At 33.3% G+C, this 19,300-nt stretch overlaps 3 protein-coding genes and 1 pseudogene across 5 annotated transcripts; 3 read left to right on the forward strand and 1 right to left on the reverse strand.

The window, feature by feature from the left end:
* Positions 1–1,685: 1,685 nt before the first annotated feature.
* ACR7 (ACT domain repeat 7) lies at positions 1,686–4,674 on the forward strand. The gene is made up of 7 exons (XM_085712728.1): positions 1,686–1,937; positions 2,622–2,667; positions 2,790–2,904; positions 3,016–3,083; positions 3,175–3,741; positions 3,838–3,942; positions 4,029–4,674. Exons 1-7 carry the CDS (start codon positions 1,876–1,878, stop codon positions 4,389–4,391), a joined length of 1,326 nt encoding a protein of 441 aa, XP_085568854.1. The 5' UTR covers positions 1,686–1,875; the 3' UTR covers positions 4,392–4,674.
* Positions 4,675–7,184: 2,510 nt separating this feature from the next.
* LOC146919363 (AT-hook motif nuclear-localized protein 1-like) lies at positions 7,185–9,818 on the forward strand (annotated as a pseudogene). Its single transcript, XR_015011480.1, has 7 exons — positions 7,185–7,556; positions 7,866–8,050; positions 8,184–8,315; positions 8,467–8,613; positions 8,898–9,012; positions 9,301–9,368; positions 9,580–9,818. The product of XR_015011480.1 is annotated as an AT-hook motif nuclear-localized protein 1-like (transcript).
* A 2,359-nt stretch (positions 9,819–12,177) lies between these two features.
* On the forward strand, positions 12,178–15,623 carry LOC146919364 (AT-hook motif nuclear-localized protein 3-like). Its single transcript, XM_085712723.1, has 9 exons — positions 12,178–12,561; positions 12,900–13,033; positions 13,170–13,301; positions 13,437–13,583; positions 13,840–13,954; positions 14,227–14,294; positions 14,507–14,638; positions 14,789–14,950; positions 15,195–15,623. Exons 1-9 carry the CDS (start codon positions 12,291–12,293, stop codon positions 15,309–15,311), a joined length of 1,278 nt encoding a protein of 425 aa, XP_085568849.1. The 5' UTR covers positions 12,178–12,290; the 3' UTR covers positions 15,312–15,623.
* A 148-nt stretch (positions 15,624–15,771) lies between these two features.
* LOC146919365 (protein cornichon homolog 4-like) lies at positions 15,772–18,460 on the reverse strand. Of its 2 annotated transcripts, XR_015011481.1 has the most exons (5): positions 18,286–18,459; positions 18,000–18,181; positions 16,309–16,431; positions 16,060–16,224; positions 15,772–15,951 (listed from the first exon to the last, which is right to left on the reverse strand). XR_015011481.1 is itself a non-coding variant. In XM_085712724.1 (4 exons), the coding sequence occupies exons 1-4, from the start codon at positions 18,355–18,357 to the stop codon at positions 16,188–16,190; spliced, it is 414 nt and encodes a 137-aa protein (XP_085568850.1). In that variant the 5' UTR covers positions 18,358–18,460; the 3' UTR covers positions 15,772–16,187. The 2 variants fall into 2 exon arrangements, 1 of the variants encoding a protein (XP_085568850.1); XM_085712724.1 differs by having other exon boundaries at positions 15,772–16,224; positions 18,286–18,460.
* Positions 18,461–19,300: the final 840 nt, after the last annotated feature.

The raw sequence follows: 19,300 nt of genomic DNA on the forward strand, positions 1-19,300 counted from the left end.
ACATTTTATACCCGAAAATAAAATTTAGTAAACTTGTAACAAAACATAACCATGTATATTTCTATCATTTGCGAGAGTGACTGTTTGGAAGCAATAGACCTTATTCTCAATGTGACAAATGCAAGTTTGCATGTGTATGCCTCTGTGTTACTAGAAATCTCAGATGCCTTGCACCATGGGACTATCAATTTAGTTCATATTCCAAGGGAGCAGAATATATGTGCTGATTTTATGGCTAAGAAGGGTGCCCATTCCGCTTCTTCAGCTCATTGGGATCGTCCTCCAGATGGCTTAGAGTCTCTCCTTCTGAGAGATAAACTAGATATGTAGTGTTTAGTTTTTTTTTCCTTTTTTTTTTGTTTCTTTTTGCTTTGTTACTTTGTAACACCACCAAAAAAAAAAAATATTTCTATCATTGTATTCCTAGAAATCTACTAATGTAACTTGAAACAAACACACCCTTAAAGACAAATTCCACAGTCAAGTTAAATAAAAATTTGTTTAGATTTTTTCTGAAACAATAGACACTCGTTTTTTTTTTTACTTTTTTAAAAGAAAATTAAGGATAAACAAAAATAATGCTAACTCTCTCTTTTATATTTTTTTGAAACCATTTATTTTCTAATTTGCTGTAAATATTGAAACTAAATAATTTAATTCTTATTTAATTAGATAATTATCGTCACCAAAAATTTGTATGCACATATTTGAGTATAGAAGCTACGACTTCAAGTGCCATTAAAAAAAAAAACTACGACTTCAAGTGAAATACAAGAAATGGGTCGAAATCAAGACAAAATGATTCTCTACATTTAAAAAGAGAACATGTTTTTTGTTTATTTCTCTCATATTTTATTTTCTTGCTCATCTTTTTCATCCATATTCTTTTACATTCTCTCTCATTGTTTAGCTCAAAATCATTAGTAAAAAATATTCACTTGTTCGAATATTGATGCATTCATCATGATCGTAATTGTAAAATAAAAGATATTAAATTGTGAGTGATGTAATAAATACTAATTATAAAGTATAATTGAAAAAAAATTAATATTACATTAAAAAGTAAAATAAATTATTTATTTTAGAGAATTTATTTTTTTACAAATGTGTTTATTAATTGAGTGAGCGACACTGACCAAGGGGAAAGCCAATAGAAGCGGTGTTGTAACGTGGAGGGCATCATTTGGGTCTGCAAATTCAACCTTGATTACACAATTTACTCAACTGGACCATGGATGTAGGCCCCACAAAAATTGCCACATAGGCCGACACATTTCCTCATTCATTTCAAATGTGCTGAGTTGTTGAGTACATAGCAAGCAAAGCTAACCTATTGAAGTCCCACGTGTCATCCATGTTGGATTACAAACATCCCTGATTGGTGGCAAAAATGGAGACGTGTCACCTTCATTTGTTGCTTGATTAAACACTTTAACAAAAACTAATCAATAATTAATGGAATAAACAATGATTTGTGGCGTGGAGCAGCACAAAATTGGAAGATGGGTCAACGCTGCATGCGCTAGTCACGCCATGTGATGTGGAAAAACTTTGCTCCATTAAACACACACACACACACCTTCCTAATATATTTTAGTACAACTTGTATTTTCAGACTTCTAAATAATAAAATAGGTAATATCTTTAAACATTTGTTTCCATATATAAATGTAACGTAACTTTATGAGTTACAAACAAAGCGTGGTTTGTGTCAGGAGAAAGAGCATACACAGAAAGAAAGTATTGGACACTCAGATCACACAACATAGTTTGAGTTGGTTAAGGTTGTGTGTGACGATTTGGTTGAAGAAGTTGAAGCAGAGATAAAAGATCATACATATTTTGATTTGTTTTTGTGATACCACAAAGAAAAACATGGAGTGGCCAGCATGTACGGATGAATATGAAAAGCTCTTGATAAGGATGAGCACACCCAGGTTTGTTAATTTTCCTTGATCATGTAGTTTATATGTTTTGGATTGATCTTAAATAGTCTATGTGATTTTATGAATTTCTACATGATGTTTTGCCAATTTTATTTACTCCTTGATCAAATATTTTGAATGATCCTACCACATATATGTTGAAACTAGTAGTAGATACTCCTGTCTTTTAACCATTTCATTCTCGATTTGATCCATTGGCGATGCTTATAGCAAAATATATGTTGAGAGAGGTGAACCTCTTGAATGAATCTAAGTTACTTCGAGGGATTTGTCTATGCAATTTTGCATGCGACAAATTTTTTGAATGATCCCAACCTGGATTTTCTTTAGTTTAAAAACATTTACTATTTTTATGTGTTGTTTTTGGTTTCTTTAACTCCAGCAGAAGTTTATTTCAACAAGCAAGAATGTTCTTTGTCTATGACCGGTTGCCGTGGTTGCAATAATTCAGTTTTATTCATTTTAATATCTCCAAATGGCATCAATAATGTGTATAAAATTTGTAACAATTGTAATTGATACCATGTCCACTATAATTTTTTAATAATTTGTTGACTTTTCTAGTCAATTTTTATTTTCTTTTGACTTTTCTGTTCTTATCTCTTCTAACAATTGCCCTTCTAGAACGTCTATGTTCCCAATTCTGATGCTTTTTGACCTTTGTGTATGAAACAGGGTTGTGATTGACAATGCCGTGTGCTCTACTGCTACTCTGGTCAAGGTAACATTCCTACCAAAATTCTTTCCATAAAGGATCAATTTGTCATAAAAAATGTTTTATTTTAATTTTCAATTTTCAAATAAATAATAGTCTTTAACTCGCTTTTTTGATGAAATTTACAGGTTATTAGTGCAAGAAGGAATGGTAGTTTACTTAATGCAATACAAGTACTCATTGATCTTAATCTTTTAATTAAGAAGGCTTATATATCTTCTGATGGCAAATGGTTCATGGATGGTAAGCTAGCCTGCATTTTCCTTTTGAACTTTTCGATATGATTTTGTGTTATTCTGCTAAATTGAATAATGCATTTAGCTACATAATAACATTTGGCTCTTCAATGTACAGTTTTCCACATCACTCATCAAAATGGAAGCAAGATAATCGACGAGAAAATTTTAAAATATATAGAACAGGTATTGTAAATAATGACTTTACAACTTATTATTCCACATATAATGTTAATATTGATCTTTAATCTTAATTTTCGGTTGTATTTTGCAACAGTCGCTTGGGAGCATTCATAACGTGAGAACTAATTCCTCAAACGGTCTCACTGCGCTTGAATTATCAGGAACCGATAGAGTTGGTCTTCTGTCGGAGGTGTTTGCCGTACTTGCTGATCTTCAATGTGATGTTGTTGAAGCTAAGGTGTGGACTCACAATGGTCGCATTGCCTCTTTGATCTATGTTAAAGACTGCGATTCTGGATCCACTATTGAGGATTCTCAGAGAATTAAAAAGATTGAAGTGCGTTTAAGAAATGTTTTGAAGGGAGACAATGACATTAGAAGTGCAAAGACTTCTGTTTCTATGTCTGTCATGCATAGTGAAAGAAGGCTGCATCAAATGATGTTCGCTGATCGTGACTACGAGAGGACTCCCATTCTCAAGCTTACTTCCGATAACACTGTAGTGACAGTCCAGAATTGGGCAGAAAGAGGTTATTCAGTTGTAAATGTTCAATGCAAGGATCGAATCAAACTATTATTTGATGTGGTATGCAATTTGACAGACATGGAGTATGTTGTGTTTCATGCGACCATCAACACAAATAGTAACCAAGCTTACTTGGTAATTATTAAACATCCTTCCATGAAGTTCAGTATATGTTTGCTTTGTTTGTGTTCTAAGTTTTGTTATTGATATTCAAATCATTAATTATTTCAGGAGTTTTATATAAGACACAAGGATGGCACCCCAATTAGTTCAGAACCAGAGCGACAACGCGTAATTCAATGTTTAAAAGCTTCTGTGGAGAGAAGGGCATCTGAGGTATATGTTTGTTAAATCATTTATTTATTATGACCTTTGCTTAAGGAGTAGTTAAGACTGATTAATTGTTAATTGTGTGATTATAGGGTGTTCAACTAAAGTTATGCACAGAAGACAAGCAAGGGCTTCTAGCAGAAGTGATGCGAACCTTCCGAGAGAATGGGCTTAATGTTACAAGAGCCGAGATATCCACCATAGAAAACATGGCTACAAATGTTTTCTATGTAACAGACGTGACTGGAAAACCAGCTGATCCAACAACCATAGAGTCTGTTAGGCAGAAGATTGGTTCAAGCAATTTAGAAGTGAAGGAGTTACCATTGATTTATCATCAGAAGACAGAGAGAGAGGATCAAACAGTTGGAATTGGTGGTGCAGTGCTATGGTCTATTGGGAGCCTTGTGAGAAGGAATCTGTATAGTTTGGGATTAATTAAATCATGTTCTTAATGCAGATTCTTGTGTACTATAATATTCTTTGCTTAGTTTTTGGGATTGTGTACATAAAAAGTTTAGAATGATGGAATTTGGTGATAGTTAATAGTGGTTCTAGTTGGTTTGGTAGGTTGTAAGATGAAAGTAATACAGAATTGGATTCTTGGTGGCTGATAGACAACTTTTAGGTACAGAATTGGACAGAACAAATTGGGTTCATTGTTCATCTAGGACTTTGGTCATGTGTACATACATACTTATTTTATGATTATTAATATCAATTTTAGTGGTTGACTAACTTAACTCCATTTTTATATTGAACTCTATCTTCCATGCACCTTCCTTGTGCTCAACGTTTTGCAATTACAGAATTTTATTGGATCATTAAAGTTTGCACCATTGAAAGATTTCTATATTATCAATGGAATGGTGTGGCATCATTAAAGGGATATATCATTTACATAAAAATATGATAATTTGGTTTTTCAATAATGTAAAAGAAGCTAACAATATTAAACAAAATCACATTGGAGTATTTGTCTTGGATTAGTGTGAAGTATACTTCCAGGAATTAATGAATGAAATAACTAAGAACATCAAAATTCGAATATCCCTCAAAGGGTTCTGCAATTCACATTGGATTGTCATGTAGTTCAAAACAAAATCCAATCCTGCATGCTTCCTCTTTTTCGCATTTCATCCCGAGATAAAGTAGGTTATATATTCATTTTCGATATCATTGTCATGATGACTGATTAGAATAAATGGCTACTACTTGTCATTTGATTGTCTGAGGATGTTGCTATGAAGGTAATGACATTTTGTCCACAAGGAGCTATAGGCATTCTATATGCAAGTGGAGTCATTTCAAGAGCCATCATTAATCGGCCTCAAGCGTCTGGAACATTATACACATTGACATATGAGGTGAAGCATTCATGTAATAATCTGAGAGTATTAATAGCATCAATTTTTACTAATTCAATGAACTAACATGGAGTTTACGTGTAGATTGTTATTCATATGTTGTTTCTATGTGTTTCTTTCAATAATGGAAATTGAATTTCAGGGCATTTATCAAATTCAATCTTTATCTGGCTCGTTCATGCGTAGATCTGGTGGCATGAATGTTTCTTTAGTGGATTTAGATGGAAATGTTGTTGGCGGTCGCGTAGCTGGTCCATTGGTGGCTGCAAGTCCTGTGGCTGTAAGTACCTGGGAAGGGAATAATAGGTCTATAAAATCAAATCAAATATTAAGAGGCTAATAGTCTAATATGTTTTTGAAATAATAAAACACCAATTAGAAGGAGGTTTATGTAGTAGTTAATCTCGGATAAGTAAAGTTTATGTAATTCTCACCATTCTTTCCAATGGATTGATATGTATCAGGTAATGGTAGTTACTTTTCTTGCAAGTAAACAACATAAGCAGAAGCTAAAAACACAAAAGAATGATGTAATTTCAACAGTAACGCCAACGTTAGCTGCTCACATGTCTTCTGCTGGTCCAATGCTTAATAATTTGTCGTCTTCATCTTGCTTCCATGGAGATAATCAGTATAGAATCCCTCCCAGCAGTGGCAGATACTAGGAATAACTAAACTGACATAAATGTATCATTTCATGGAGGTTGATTCTCATTTGTACTTGCTAGAACATATTTCCAGTTTTTCCTTTTACCTGGCTTCTGACCTTGTAATTTTGAGTTTTGGATTAATTAGATATGCTTATTATTCATCTTTTGTCATGAAGGATGTTTTGAATTTTGATGTACTTTTCAAGTTATATTGGCTATGAAATTATTTAGTTCTTGAGTTATGACAAACACTAATTTTAGAATGATTTCTAATTATTGGCATTGAGGCTACATTTGAATTGGCTTATGAATAACTTATTTAGGCTTATGCCATTGAGTGGTCTTAAAGAAACCGTAAATGACATGCCTATAAACTTTATAAGGACCAACAACACATTCTTTGTTTAAACTTTACAAGGTCTTATCAAATCATGTGAGTCCCATATAAATTTGGTGGGACTCGAATTTTAATTAATAATAGATTAAGTGTTGAAAAATGTTTCTTAAATTGTGCCTTGCTACCGTAAGATGATGAAAACTCCGGTATCCGAGAGTTTTGTTGGATATCATCCATCATCCAACCATTTAATGTCATGTCATTATTTATATATGATCATTTTAAATTAATTTTTCATACATAGTATCCGCATCCAACAAAATTTGAAGGTACCAAAGAACTTTCATTACCATAATCCATAAAAAAAAAAAAAAAAAAAACACACACGTTTTAAGTATGATTCATCAAAAAAAAAAACTTTGCCAATTCAAAAAGTTCACCGCCATCTTCAAGTGAATATCATGTACATCTCCACCAATGTTCCACTTTTCTAGGATGCATAGCATATATTTTATGGTTATTAACACCAATTTAGGACTTAGGTCACGTGTACATACATATTTTATGGTTATAAATATCAATTTTAGTGTGCCTCAAAAATCATTTTATTAGTTTGTAAGTGACTGCATTTTCTGTCATTTTTTTTAAAGGTATATGTTCTGTCATTTGTTATACTCAATGCATTTACATTATGAACCAAACAGTGTGTTAGTGTGTTAAAATAGTTAGAGGTAGTTACTGATCAGTTAGACAGTTACTTATTTAAAGTTTGTTAGTTTTGTTAGTTAAGTTTCTTTTTTCAGCACTTGAACCTATACATAGGACACTCTTCTTTATTCTTCTATTCTGTTAATAATAAAGATCAGTACTCATTTCTTTTGTTCAAAAGTGAATACCATTTTCTTGAATCTTTCCAAGAATTTTCTGTCAACATCTACAGAATCATAATCTGCTTTGGGTTTGGACGAGTAAGTTTGGACTTTGTAGTAAAATTCATGGCGGGTGCTAGCAATAGTGGTGCTTCATATACTCCAAGAGATTACCATGCAGCTCCAAGAACTGGAATCCCAGCTTTTGCCGGTGGATCCGCAGCTGATTCGACATCTCAGGGAGGCATTCCACCGATGCAGACGGTGGTGCCAGCAAAGAAGAAAAGGGGTCGCCCCAGAAATTACCGACCAGACAGGTCTTTAAACTTGGCGATGTCGCCAAAGCCAACATCTAGCTCCATTGGCAAAGCTGTCAAATTTGATTTGGAGAAACCAGGTAACTAAGAAACTCTCTTTGTGATCATGTGCGTTTCTTGATTGAATGCTTGTGCAGTAGTATAAAAAATAGTGTATTTTGTTGTTTAGAATGTATGCATTATTAATATATATGTATCGGCGGTACTTGCATCAATATAATAAGATGTAATTGTGATGTAGGTTCAGCTTTCTTACATCTTGATTCTATTCTTTGAATGAGATAGTGATGCATCATAATAGGAACAATGAGTGTTCATCATTTCCTGATTTCAGCACTGAGTACTTCATGGTTGTATGATTATTCAATGAAAGTTCTTTCTTTTTTCAGGCCAATTGCTTGCAAGCTCAGTTGGTGCTAAAATAAATTTGGATCCTGATGAGGACACTATTGTTCTTCCTAAGACATTGATTCATGAAGATCAAAATCAACACCCTCAAGAAGTAGAGCATCAGGTGTCGAAAGCCACTACTTTTACACCCCGTATCGATGTTATCACGGTTAATGCTGGAGAGGTAATATCGTGATATTTTAAATTGGTAGATGTACAACTTTTATCTAAAACTTCATGCAATAATTATATTCATCTTCTATATCACTATAATGACTGATTAGAATAAATGGCTACTTGTCTTTTGGTTGTCTCAGAATGTTACTATGAAGGTAATATCATCATGTCAGAAAGAACCAGAAGCTATATGCATTCTATCTGCAATTGGAGTCATATCAAGCGCAACCATTAGTCAGCCTCACTCGTCTGAAAAATTATCCATATATGAGGTGAAGCATTTCTGTAATCTGATAGTAATATTAATAGTATCACTTTTCCTAATTCAATCTACTAAAATGGAGTTAACATTATATAGTTTGTATTCATATGTTGTTTGCCTATTTTGATGTGTTTCTTTAAATAATGTCAATTGAATTTCAGGGTAAATATTGTATTATATCTTTATCTGGCCCATTCATGCCAAACTAAAGTCGCGGTGGTGGCATGATTGTTTCTTTAATGGGTCTAGATGGACATGTTGTTGAAGGTTGCGTAGCTGGTCCATTGGTGGCTGAAAGTCCAGTAAAAGTAAGTACCTGGGAAGGGAATAATATGTTTTTCACATATTAAAACACCAATTAGCACTTTAGCAGGATGCTTAATTATGTAGTTATCTTTTGAAAAGTAAACTTGATGATCTAGTAACATTGTTAATGTCCTTCTAAAGAAATTGGTACTATGTAACAAAGGTGTGCATTTCTGATATGATCCAGTGTGTAGTAAAACACCACCTTTGTGGTAATTAGTACTCGGTGTCGGTGACAAGTTTACTGAATTCTCAGTATTCTTTCCAATGGATTGATATGTATCAGGTAGTGGTCGGCAGTTTTCTGGCAAATGAACAGCATGAGCAGAAGCTAAAAACGCAGAAAAATGAGGTAACTTCAACTGTTACACCAACGGCAGCTGCTCCCGTGTCTACTGCTGGTACAATACCTAACCTCTCATCTCCATCTTCCTTCCATGGAGATCTTTCTTTGTGATCGTGCACGTATCTTGATTGAAATAGTTGTGAAGGAGGTTCAAGAATAGTGCATTTTGTTGTTCGGAATGTTCAATATTGTATTATTAATATGTATGAAGTGTCTTGGTGATACTTGCATCAATTTAAGATATAATTGTAAATGATGCTTCATAATAGTGTGATTATTTACCCCTAAAAAATAAAAACTAGTGTGATTATTTAGTGAAAGTTCTTTCTTCTTTTGCTTTCAGGCCAACTGCTTGCAACCTCAGTTGGTGCTACTCTTACACCTCATATTATCATTGTTAATGCTGGAGAGGTAATATCATTTTACGGATTTTTATGATGCGAAGCAATTCTATGTACCGTAATATTCATTATTAGACAAGTGCCACAATTATTTTGTGGTGGCACATATATGTTGATATTTTTAATTGATGTTTTTTGCAGTCACTGTATTCATTTTCGATATAACTGGAATGATGCCTGATTAGAATAAATGGCTACTACTTGTCTTTTGATTGTCTCAGGATGTTACTAGGAAGATAATGTCATTTTGTCGTCAAAGACATGTAGCTATACACATTCTATCTGCAAATGGAGTCACATCAAGAGCCACCATTAATCGGCCTCAAGCGTCTGGAACATTATACACATGAGGTGAAGCATTTATGTTATAATCTGATAGTAGTAATAGCATCAATTTTTCTTAATTCAATAAACTTATATGGAGTTCAGGTGAAGTTTGTTATTCATATGCAGTTTCTATGTGTTTCTTTCAATAATGCAAATTGAATTTCAGGGTAGATATGACATTCAATCTTTATCTGGCTGGTTCATGCCAATGGAAAGTCGCGGAAGGTCCGGTGACATGAATGTTTCTTTAGTGGATCTAGACGGTAATGTTGTTGCCGGTCACGTAGCTGGTCCATTTGTGGCTGCAAGTCTTTGTAACTGTAAGTACCTGTGAAGGAAACTATATGTCTATAAAATCAAATGGAATATTTAAAGGCTAATAATAGCCTAATAGGTTTTTGATATGCTAAAACACCAATTAGTAGGATGCATATGTAGTAGTTAACCTTTTTTTTTACTCGAAGTAGTAGTTAATCTTCGATAAGTAAAGTTGATGATCTAGAAACATATTTAGTCTCCTGCTAAGGAAATTGGTACAATGTAACAAATGAATGCAATTTTGTGGCAATTAGTACACAGTGACAAGTTTATGTAATTCTGATTACTCTTTCCAATGGATTGATATGTATCAGGTAACGGTGATTACTTCTCTTGCAAGGGAACAACATAAGCAGAAGAATGATCCAGATAAAGATACTAGCATAAACTCAATTGACCTTAATTTATAGAGCTTCATCTCATTTGCAATTGCTAGACAATGTTGTAATGATATTCCCTTTTTTTTTTTGTCTGATATAAGCTTACTGATAGCTTAATAGAACTACCTTGTTTTGACAGTTTTGGCTAATTAGATATGCTTCCTATTCATGCATGTTTGTTGTCTCCTGAAAAATCCAACTTAATTTCAAGTTATATTGGCTATAAAATTTGTTATTTCTTGAGTTATGTCAATCAACAATTTTAGAATGATTTCTAACTATTGGCATTGAAGCTACATTTGAATTGGCTTATGTCTGACTTAGTTAGGCTTATGTCAGTGTTTGAGTGGTCTTAAAATAAATTGTAAATGACATGCCGTCTGCTTGTTAGCAAGACACTCTTTAACTTAAACATTTCAAAACATTGTTTTTATTGGTTAAAATTTATAAGGTCCAAACAAATCATTTGTGTTACGTATAAATTTGGTAGAGCTTCGTCAATTTTTACTAAGAAAAGAGTAAGTATTGAAAATGGTTTGTTAAAGAGTGTTTTGTCCAAGGTTGGCTCAAGGATAAGTAAGGTCATCAAGGCAATCGTCTTACGCCTAAAAAAATATATAAAAAAACTACTTTGTAAAAAGGCTTCAAATTCTACTATTAACAAAAAATTTACTTGAGAAAAAAACTTCATATTTTTTTCTCTAAAAAAAGCTTCATGTTCTACTAAAATTAATAAAATATTATCTAAACTTAATATTTGCCCGACAAAGACTAAATCGGTCGACTTTATTATCAATAAAAAAGAAATATTAAATGAAGTTGATTACATTAGTTTAATAATGATTGTGTATCTAAAACACGTATGATAAACTTAACTAAATATGTGTTCAAGTGGCTATTTAATGTCATTTCCTTTTCTATTTTTCAATTAATTTAAATTTTGAATAAATTTTACCTACATAGTACCTGTATCCAACAAAACTTCGTGTATCAAAAAAAATTATTTACCATATTCATAAAAAAAAAAAATAGGCTTTTTAAGTATGAATATTCATCCCTCTCAAAAAACAATATGAATATTTATGGATAAACAACTCTGCCAATTCAAAAAGTTTACCACCGTCTTTAAGTGGAATATGTGTATCTTCATTGATGTATCCACCCATTTAACACAAATATTTGTTCTCTATCTCTCGTTCTTCCGATCACATCAGTAACATATCACATTTATCACATCTTTTTCTCTATTTCTTTCCCTCTCAAGGTGTGGATGAGAGCATGGGTGTACATAGATCATTACTTCTTTTTCTTTTTACCCTCATCTTTTCACACACACACACACACACACACACACACATATTTTATTGTTATCAATATTAATTTAGGACATAGGACATGTGTACATTCATACATATTTTATAGGTCATGGGCTATGGTGTATTGTCTAAATATTCTGTCATTTGTTATATGCATAATGCACTTACATGACCAAACCAAACTCACTAAAATTGATAATTTTATGGGACAATGACTTGATGGAGCTATGAGTTTTCTTAATGAGTGAGGATAATGCATGGAGAAAGTGTTGCTGTAATATTGTCTTATTTATCTACCTCTTAGTGTTGGAGTGTTAAAATCTTTAGAGGTAGTTACTAATCAGTTAGACAGTTACTTTGTTTAAAGCTTGTTAGTTTTGTTAGTTAAGTTTCTTTTTTCAGCACCTGAACCTATATATAGGGTACTCTTCTTTATTCTTCTATTCTGTTAATAATAAAGATCAATACTCTTTATTTTGTTCAAAAGTGAATACCATTTCCTTTAATCTTTCCAAGAATTTTCTGTCAATATCTTCATAATCATAATCTGTTTTGTGTTTGGACGAGTAAGTTTGAACTCTAGTGAAGTTCATGGAGGGTGCTAGCAATAGTGGTGCTTCAGATACTCCAACAGATAACCCTGCAGCACCAAGAACTGGAATCCCAGCTTTTGCCGATGGACCCACAGCTGATTCGACATCTCAGGGAGGCATTCCACCGCTGCAAATGGTGGCGCCAGCAAAGAGGAAAAGGGGTCGCCCCAGAAAGTATGGACCAGACGGGTCTTTAATCTTGGCGATACCTCCCAAGCCAACATCTAGCTCCATCCGCAAAGCTGCCAAATTCGAGTTGGAGAATCCAGGTAGCTAAGAAATTCTCTTTCTTTGTGATCTTGTGCATTTCTTGATTGAATGCTTGTGAATGAGTATCAAGAAAGAATAGTGCACTTTGTTGTTCGGAATGTTCAATGTTGTGTTATTAATATATATCAAGTGTATTGGTGGTACTTGCATCAAATATAAGATGTAATTGTAAATGTTGGTTCAGCTTTCATACATGTTGATTTTATTCTTTGAATAGAAACTGTGTCTGTTCATAATTTCCTGATTTCGGCATTGAATATCTTTGTGGTTAATTAGTATGATTATTTAGTGAAAGTTCTTTCTTTCTTTTTGTCTGGCCAATTTCTTGCAAATTCAGTTGGTGCTATAGTAAATTTAGATCCTCATGAGGGCCCTATTGAAGATCAAACTCAACACCCTCAAGAACTAGAGCATAAGGTGCCAGAAGGCACTACTTTTACATCCCGCATTATCACAGTTAATTCTGGAGAGGTAATATCTTCGATATTCATAATTGGTAGATGCACAAATTTAACTAAAATTTCTTGCAGTAATTATATTTATTTTCTATATAACTGTAATGACTGATTAGAATAAATGGCTACTACTTGTCTTTTGGTTGTCGCAGAATATTACTATGAAAGTAATGTCATTTTGTCAGCAAGGACCAGAAGCTATATGCATTCTATCTGCAAATGGAGTCATATCAAGCGCCACCATTAGTCAGCCTCAATCGTCTCAAAAATTATCCACATATGAGGTGAAGCATTTCTATAATCTGATAGTAGTATTATTGGTATCAGTTTTAATATGGAGTTTAGGTTATATAGCTTGTATTCAAATTTTGTTTGCCTGTTTTGATGTGTTTCTTTAAATAATGTCAATTGAATTTCAGGGTAAATATGAAATTATATCTTTATCTGGCTCATTCGTGCCAAACGAAAGTCGCAGTGGTGGTATGAGTGTTTCTTTAGCGGGTCTAGATGGACATATCGTTGGAGGTTGCGTAGCTGGTCCATTGGTAGCTGCAAGTCCTGTAAATGTAAGTACCTGGAAAGGGAATAATAGGGCTAATATGTTTTTCACATACTAAAACACCAATTAGCAGGATGCTTAAATCTTAATTATGTAGATATCTTTTGAAAAGTAAAGTTGATGATCTAGTAACATTATTAGTGTCCTGCTAACGAAATTGCTACTATCCAGTGGTAGTAAAACGCAAACTTTGTGGTAACTAATTCTCAGTGACAAGTCTATGCAATTCTCATTACTCTTTCCAATGGATTGATATGTATCAGGTAGTGGTAAGCAGTTTTCTGGCAAATGAACAGTCTGAGCAGAAGCTAAAAACGCAGGAAAATGAGGCGACTTCAACGTCAATGCCAACGGCAGATGCTCCCGTGTCTACTGCTGGTACAATACCTAACTCTCATCTTCATCTTCCTTCCACGGAGATGATTCTCTTTCTTTGTGATCATGCGAGTTTCATGGTTGTGGAGGAGTATCAAGAATAGTGTATTTTGTTGTTTGGAATGTTTAATATTATATTATTAATATATATCAAGTTATTGGTGGTACTTGCATCAATTTAAGATATAAGTGTAAATGTTGGTTCAGCTTTCTTACATGTTGATTGTATTCTTAAATGTTGATTATTTAGTGAAAGTGCTTTCTTTTTTTCTCAGGCCAATTGCTTGCAAGCTCAGTTAGTGCTACTTTTACACCTCATATTTTCATTGTGAATGCTGGAGAGGTAATATCATTTTTTGGATTTTTATGATGCAAAGAAATTCTATTTCCCATAATATTCATAATTAGATAAGTGAATATATATCTTGATATTTTTAACTGGTCAATGCACAACTTTAACTACAATTTCTTGCAATAATTGTATTTGTTTCCGTTATCACTGGAATGATGACTAATCAGAATAAATGGCTACTACTTGTCTTTTGATTGTCTCAGGATGTTTCTATGAAGATAATGTCATTTTGTCAGCAAGGACCAGAAGCTATATGCATTCTATCTGTGAATGGAGTCATATCAAAAGCAGTCATTCGTCGGCCTCAATCGTCTCGAACATTATTCACGTATGAGGTGAAGCATTTATGTAATAATCTGATAGTTGTAGTAGTATCAACTTTTCCTAATTCAATGTACTAATGTGGAGTTTAGGACCTTAGGAGTAGTTTGTTATTCATATGCTTTTTGTATGTGATTCTTTCAATAATGCAAATTGAATTTCAGGGTAGATATGAAATTCGAACTTTATCTGGTTTGTTCATGCCAAAGGAAAAGCGCGGAAGGCGGAGTATATCTGGTGGCATGAGTGTTTCTTTAGTGGATCTACATGGACATGTTGTTGGCGGTCGTGTAGCTGGTCCATTGGTGGCTGCAAGTCCTGTAAATGTAAGTACCTGGTCCTGGCTAGGGAATATGTCTTTTTCGCAAACTAAAGTCTAGCAGGATGCTTATGTAGTTATTTATCTTGGATAAGTAAAGTTGATGATTTAGTAACATTATCTGTTTCCTGCTAAAGAAATGGCAACTATATAACAAATTTATGCAATTCTGATAATTTAGTGGTAATTAGTGCTAAGTGACAAGTTAATGCAATTCTCATCACTGTTTCCAATGGATTGATATGTATCAGGTAGTGGTAGGCAGTTTTCTGCCAAGTGAACAACATGAGCAGAAGCTAAAAACACAGAATAATGAGGTAATTTCAACTCCAGCTGCTCCCATGACTACTGCTGGTCCAAATACCTAACAGCCTATCTTCATCTTGCTTCAACTGAGAGGATTGGTAGGCAATCCCAGCTGTGGAGGATACTGGGAGTAACTCAACTTGCAATAATGTATATGGAAGATGATGTATAGCCTATAGGACTTCATCTCATTTGCATTTCTAGACCATGTTGTAATGAGATTCCCATTTTTTTTGTCTGTTGCAAGTTTACTAGAATGAGCTTGTTTTGAGTTTTTCCTTTTACATTTGAATTAGCTTATGAGCAACTGTAAATGACATGCCCATAAACAGTTTTTAGCTTATTTTGACACTTTTTATGATAGCTCATGAAAATACTCTCTTTGCTTCTTTTTGCTTATGGCTTTAGTAGAAAAACTTTGTTTCTTTTTATGAAGATTATGAATACCTGTGAATGTAATGCTTACTTATGTTAGGCTACTCATATGCTCCTTGAACTAGTCCACCATTATATGATAGATCCTTTTCGTAGTAATAAATAAAGCATAGATTTGCTGAAACAGTAAAAACTAAAAAGTTTTGTACACAAATTCAATATGAATATTGAATACATTATCTTTTTTATCCATAGGCACACATCGGCCAATAACACTATGCAAATAACCCAAGTCCCTCATCAGCCACCAGCACCTCCCTTTGATGCCTTCACCCATATACATGAAGTCATAAGTTAGATAAGCATAAAATGCTTGCCGTATATAAAGATATCTTACTGTCCAACTATCAAAACAAGCTTGCAGTTGCAACTCACCCCAAAAATACAGTCAGTCATATGTCACATACGCGAAGTAATGAACTGCTCTCTACCACAAAAATCTGGAAATTTACGGCAGTGGTAACTTTCAGAAAGCACTCCACAAAACAAGTAACCAACTGCAATTACTCATTGTGATCCTCCAATGTTGTATAAATCATCCTACAACCAAACAAACATTTAAAAATAAAATCATATAGTCTAATTGAATTCATAACATTGACAGATAATCAGGCCTTCTCATACCAAAATACAGAGAAGAAAAGGGTTAAAACAAGATAGAAAAGTTTGACGAGCCGTTGCTTCTTTTCCCATGCAAGCATGTTGAATATCTCAGTAACATCGACTAAATGCTTTTTTTGTCTGTACCTGATCACAGGAATAAAATATGCAATTAGCATGACCATTTTAAGCACATTCCCTTACATAAGATGTCAAGCATCATAATTGCAACAACAACAACAACAACAAAAAAACAGAAAAGAAACAATTCATCTCCCCAAATCCTCTAACTGGAACACCTATCATAGGGTGGTTTCAAGAGATCGAAGGAACACTGATTTGACTATGTCAATTAGAAGCTAATCCCGAACTTTTTAATAGGTTTCAAGTTGTTACACTAAACACGATACTGACACTGTATAAGCGCGTTCTTATACAATATCACGATTTACGATTTTTCTATACTCAAACGATCTTAGGTAGGTGGGATCCCGACTCCCGAGTTTAACAACCATGCTTGTTTGTCGCAGCCTTCCTTAAACCACCCTCTGCCCGAAAACATAACTATTACCCAATTTCAGTTGTTATGACAGAAAATTGGCCTTGTTATATTGCAGCGACCAAACAGCATCTCGGAGGAAAACACTACATTCGCCTTGCATCACCAATACCTGCACGCTATCGCCTCCCAAACCAGCCATGATCCACAAAACTGGACTTGCCTATTAACAAACTCAAAGTAAACAATCTTATTAATTTCAATCACAAAACTGGAATGTCTCTATCCCCCACTAGAAAAACTACCCTCTCTACCTACGGCAATTGTTGCGACACCAATTCTTCCTCTCATTGGAACAACGCCCATCTCCATCTTAACACCCACTCCCACCTTCCATCTACCGACCTCCTCAACTCTGCCACACTCGCTTCTTTTTCTAAAGATAGTGAAAACAATCAACTAAATCAATAAAAGAAATGTAGCTTTACTGCAACTCTAAATGCTAAAACCAAAACAGTCTACTGCTATCAAATTGAGCTAACTCATCCACCATCAGTATCAGAGCTGCCAAATAAACCCCAAATTTTAAATCCCCGCTTACTAAGCCTCTTATGGGTCTTCTATTTGATGTACTTATTTTTTGCCCGAGTCCATTATGTCATTATTTTTTGGGTTAAATAAGTTTTTAGTCCTTATAAATACATCAAATTTTGTTTTTAGTCCTCATAAACAACAAAAGTGACATGTTTGAATCCCTATAAAAAAAATTAGCATGAAGTTTTATTCCTTTCTAAATTCAAATTTGTTTAATTATCCTTAAACTTTTAAATTTTTAAGTGATTTATTTCAAACATCTCTAAAACATTATAAAAAATTCATTTGTAGAAAATGAGCTGAAAATATGATTTTTAGGTCTAGATTTTAATTAATTTTATCTGAAGCTTTTGAAAGTTTAAAAAATTCTTTTTTTTTTTTTTTTTTTTTGTGAAAGAACATCTTATAAGGTTCTAAACATATCTGCAAAAAGAAAATTTAAAAGTTAAAGCATAATTAAACAATATTGCTAGATATCTCAAGCAATCGTTTAACACACAACACAAACTAGAATACAAAAGCAGTTAAATATTTCATTTCTCCAAAACAAATGATTTATTAACATTTTGTGAAGAATAGGCATGAGTATAAGTTATATTATGAAATTGATATAAAAACTTACAATCTGAAATTGAAGTATAGATAAGGAAGACAGAAGAAAGACATAATCCAATGGCCAGTAATAAGGTAGAAGAGGGTAAGAATAGCTTGAGTATAAAATTCAGGTAACATCACCACATTTATTCGTTTTGAGAAATCATATGGATTTAGATAATCAAATTCTAGTTCTGCAAGGCACATTAACTGCAATAAAACAAATATCAAAATAATAATAAGTCAATATTGAAAATTTGAAATGAAATAAAAAATTCATTGCAGCCTTAAGAAGAAGAAGAAAAGAAGAATACCTGGTATGTGACGAGAACGAGTAAGGCGATGAGGAGGAAGAAGGAGATGAGCCATCCAAAGAGATCGACCATGCTCCCTCTCTCTCTCTCTCTCTCTCTCCCAAATTCACAATCACGACAGTAACTACGTACACCACGTGCAACGACCGCAACTTTGCTCTACAAATCAACGCAACACTAACTAACTGTTTTCTTTCTTTCTTAAACAATGTTTTTTTTAAAAATTAATCAACAAAATTGTTTGTAAGATTTAAGACAATGTTAGCGGGTCTCGTTTAAGAAATTTGTGTAAAATGTTCGATTAGCAAAATTAAGGTAAATGTTAACGTGTATCCTCGAGAGCACATGTTAAAGAATTTATTATAAAAATATACGCATCAAAAGTCAATTTCTAAAAAGTTAAAATATCATGTTTTTCAATACAAAATTGTTTTTTTTTGGTTCCTTAACATGTGTCTTTTCAATACAAAATTGTTTTTTTTTTGTTCCTTAACATGTGCCCTTAGGGCACAAGTTAACATGACCCAAAAATTCATTATAAATAAATGATGTGTACATGTGGATCTATTTAAGTATACAAAAATGAGTTTCTCTTTTAAGGATGTTCTAAGTCAATTGACTCGTATTATTAGGTTGAATAACTTTATCTTACTCCTTTCGTCTCTAATTATAAGACAATTTTTAAGAAAGTGTTTGTCCCCAAGGCCTTGTTTGCGAGTTTAAAGGGAATGAGAGTGGAGGAGTCTGGAAAAAAAATGAATGAACAAATGGAATAAATGGATCACATTGAACGGGGAAGGCTTTGGGAGTTCATTTTTCTTCATAATACAAAATCATCCTCATTTAGGGAACTCAAAAATTGTATTGAATGAGGGTTTTGAAAGGTTCCCATGAATTCTTCAAATTTAATATATGTAGTTATAATATTCTTCAAATTAAAAATATATTAATCATAAACAATACTTTATCATTCTCTAAAAAATTACTCTTTTAAAATATGTGAAAGATGTTTCTA

This window comes from Medicago sativa, chromosome 5, assembly GCF_051527215.1.
Source record: "Medicago sativa cultivar Bolivia chromosome 5, Bolivia_mono, whole genome shotgun sequence".
Taxonomy (NCBI): Eukaryota; Viridiplantae; Streptophyta; class Magnoliopsida; order Fabales; family Fabaceae; genus Medicago; species Medicago sativa.